At 38.8% G+C, this 2,007-nt stretch overlaps 1 protein-coding gene across 1 annotated transcript in view; it reads right to left on the reverse strand.

Annotated features, from left to right (window-relative positions):
- The window catches only part of LOC107297809 (IQ and AAA domain-containing protein 1-like), a gene marked incomplete at its 5' end in the record, with an annotated part of 14,579 nt that extends 12,688 nt beyond the window's left edge, over positions 1–1,891 (reverse strand). The window contains 2 exons of the mRNA XM_015827173.1: positions 1,471–1,670; positions 1,781–1,891. Of these exons, the coding sequence (XP_015682659.1) occupies positions 1,471–1,670; positions 1,781–1,891 (311 nt within the window). The remainder of the gene's footprint in view (positions 1–1,470; positions 1,671–1,780) is intronic.
- Positions 1,892–2,007: the final 116 nt, after the last annotated feature.

Consider the following 2,007-nt stretch of genomic DNA (forward strand, 5'->3'; position numbering starts at 1 on the left):
CAATTCTTATTGGATCGATTAAATAAAAAAAATAACTTTCTTACCTTTATCAGTAGTTTTTGGTTGATCTATAGATCTCCATTATTTTAACATTCAATCTTTTTAGACAATCAGTGACCTAGTGGGTTTGCCCCGATTTTAATTTTCCATTCATATTTAAATTTAACGTTTTAATAGTCCTCATTTCCAAATTTTAAATGACCCCAATTCTAAGGGACCCCTCTTACTGGTTCCAGCGTCTATTCTATTGTATTCTATTCTATTCTTAATTCTATTCTATTCTATTCCATTCCATATTTTCTATTCCATTCCATTCTATTCTATTCTATTCTATTTCATATTTTCCTATTCTATTCTATTCTATTTCATATTTTCTGTTGTATTCCATTTCATATTTTCTTTTCTATTCTGTTCTATTCTATTCTATTCTGTATTTCTATTCTGTTCTATTCTATTCATTTTATGTTCTATTCTATTTAGTCTAATCTAGTCTAGTTATGTTCTATTCTATTCTTATTTCTTATTCTATTCTATTCTGTATTTCTATTCTGTATTTCTATTCTATTCTGTTCTATTCATTTTATGTTCTATTCTAGTCTAGTCTAATCTATGTTCTATTCTATTCTATTGTATTCTATTCTATTCTATTCTGTATTTCTATTCTGTTCTATTCATTTGATGTACTATTATAGTCTAGTCTAATCTAGTCTAGTCTATGTTCTATTCCATTCTATTCTATTCTATTCCATTCCATATTTTCTATTCCATTCCATTTTATTCCATTCCATATTTTCTACTCCATTCCATTCTATATTCTATTTCATATTTTCCTATTATATTCTATTCTATTTCATATTTTCCTATTATATTCTATTCTATTTCATATTTTCTGTTGTATTCCATTTCATATTTTCTATTCTATAATTCTATTCTATTCTATTCTGTATTTCTATTCTGTATTTCTATTCTGTTCTATTCTATTCATTTTATGTTCTATTCTATTCTAGTCTAATCTAGTCTAGTCTATGTTCTATTCTATTCTTATTTCTTATTCTATTCTATTCTGTATTTCTATTCTGTATTTCTATTCTGTTCTATTCATTTGATGTTCTAGTCTAGTCTAGTCTATGTTCTATTCTATTCTATTCTATTCTATTCTATTCTATTCTATTCTATTCTATTCTGTATTTCTATTCTGTATTTCTATTCTGTATTTTTATTCTGTATTTCTATTCTGTTCTGTTCTATTCTATTCATTTTATGTTTTATTCTATTATTCTATTCTATTCTATTCTATTCTATTCTATTCTATTCTATTCTATTCTATTCTATTCTATTCTATTCTTCCGTGCTTTGAGGGCCCTTCGGAAGGATAGAAGCAATGGGGCAATTGGGGAGTGGGGTGGGGTGGAGAGGCAATGCCATACGAGGGAGTTGCGAGGGGGGGGCACAGCAGAAAAGGCCCGGAACGGCCCCCTTACCTTCTGGATGCAGATGGCAGCCAGGTCCCGGTTGGGCTCGGCCTCACCCTCCCTCACCCTCCTCCGCTCGCGCTCCTCGTCCCGCCGGATCTCGGCCATGAAGTGGGCCCGGAGGCGGCCCTGGCGCATCCTCTCGGCCATCTGGATCAGGCGCACCGCCTCGTCCCGCAGGATCAGCGAGTGGGGGGTCTGGGTGGGGGGAGGGGAGAGAGGAGGGGATGCTCAGCCGAGGGGGGGGCGAGGACGGCCAAGCCGGGGGTGGGTGGGGGGGATGGCCCGGGCACACTCACGGGGACGGCCTTGGTGGGCACCATGCGGGCCAGGAGACCCGCCAGCACTTCCTGACGTTCTTGGAGCACCTTGGCCCGCTCCTTCACGAAGTACCTGGGGATGGGCACCTCCATCTCGGCCTGGGTGGGGAGAGGAAGGAGACAGTTGGGAGGGGAGGGGGCTGGCGGGAGATCCACGCCAGGACGACCCCCCCCCAAAAGGGAGAGACTCTGTGTGTGTGTGTGTGTGTGTGTGT

This window comes from Protobothrops mucrosquamatus, unplaced genomic scaffold (assembly GCF_001527695.2).
Source record: "Protobothrops mucrosquamatus isolate PMUCROS unplaced genomic scaffold, P.Mucros_1.0 scaffold3537, whole genome shotgun sequence".
In the NCBI taxonomy this organism is placed as follows: Eukaryota; Metazoa; Chordata; class Lepidosauria; order Squamata; family Viperidae; genus Protobothrops; species Protobothrops mucrosquamatus.